Here is a 767-nt window from a genome sequence, read left to right as displayed (position 1 = left end):
CCCACTGTTTGCAGGGGTGAGGGGGAGCCACTGGCCCCGCCCCACCCACCCACGTGAAGTCACTGGGGCTGGAGCCAGCGCTGGGGCTATAAAAGGTTCGTGCCGACTTGGGTCCCTCCTCAGAGGCCTCCTGGGGACTGCTCCCCATGCTCCGCGCCATGGGTGTCAGCCTGAGGAAGCTGGCCCCACTGTGGGCCCTGGCTCTGGCCCTGGCCTGTGCCCAGCACACAGGTAAGACTCGAGCCGTCCTTTTTCCCAGGCCAGTGCTGCCTATGGCCTATAGCTTTGGCCACTCTCCTGAGTCCAGGGGCCCCTGGTCCCAGGTGGGCAGGGCAGCTCGAAGCGTGTCCACGGGAGTCTCCCAGTGACAGTCAGGCTTGCTCTCCTGCCACCTGAAAACGGTTTCCAGCTCAGTCTGCAGGGCTCTCTCAGGAAAGCCAAGTCCTCTGGGCATCCTTGGAGCCAACACAACCTGTCCTTCCGTCTCTACTGTCCCTGCCTCCCAAGGCACTGCTCCCATTCCTGGCCCTCCGATGCCCCAGCCAGAGCCCCACCTTGTACAAACTGCGAACTGCCCTCAGAGACCTCCCTGCACAGGAGCCTTACAGGGTCTTCCCTCCACACCCCGGTACGGAGACCAGGGCTGGCCCACGGTAGACGCTCAGCATGAAGGAGTGAGCCATCCCTGCAGGCACCCGATCATGGCAGGGGATCTCACTCCATGCCAAGGGCTCGCTGGGGCCCAGCGGAGGATGCTTTCAGCAGGG

The 767-nt window shown here is 64.0% G+C and overlaps 1 protein-coding gene across 1 annotated transcript in view; it reads left to right on the top strand.

The window, feature by feature from the left end:
- The window catches only part of MUC5AC (mucin 5AC, oligomeric mucus/gel-forming), a 40,425-nt gene that overhangs the window by 1,368 nt on the left and 38,290 nt on the right, over positions 1–767 (top strand). Inside the window, 1 exon segment of the mRNA XM_027766681.1 lies at positions 124–231. Coding sequence (XP_027622482.1) covers positions 124–231 — 108 coding nt within the window.

Source organism: Tupaia chinensis, unplaced genomic scaffold, assembly GCF_000334495.1.
Source record: "Tupaia chinensis unplaced genomic scaffold, TupChi_1.0 Scaffold143624_1, whole genome shotgun sequence".
Lineage (NCBI taxonomy): Eukaryota > Metazoa > Chordata > Mammalia > Scandentia > Tupaiidae > Tupaia > Tupaia belangeri.
Note: the sequence above shows the minus strand (reverse complement) of the source record. Positions and strands in the feature narration are given on the sequence as shown.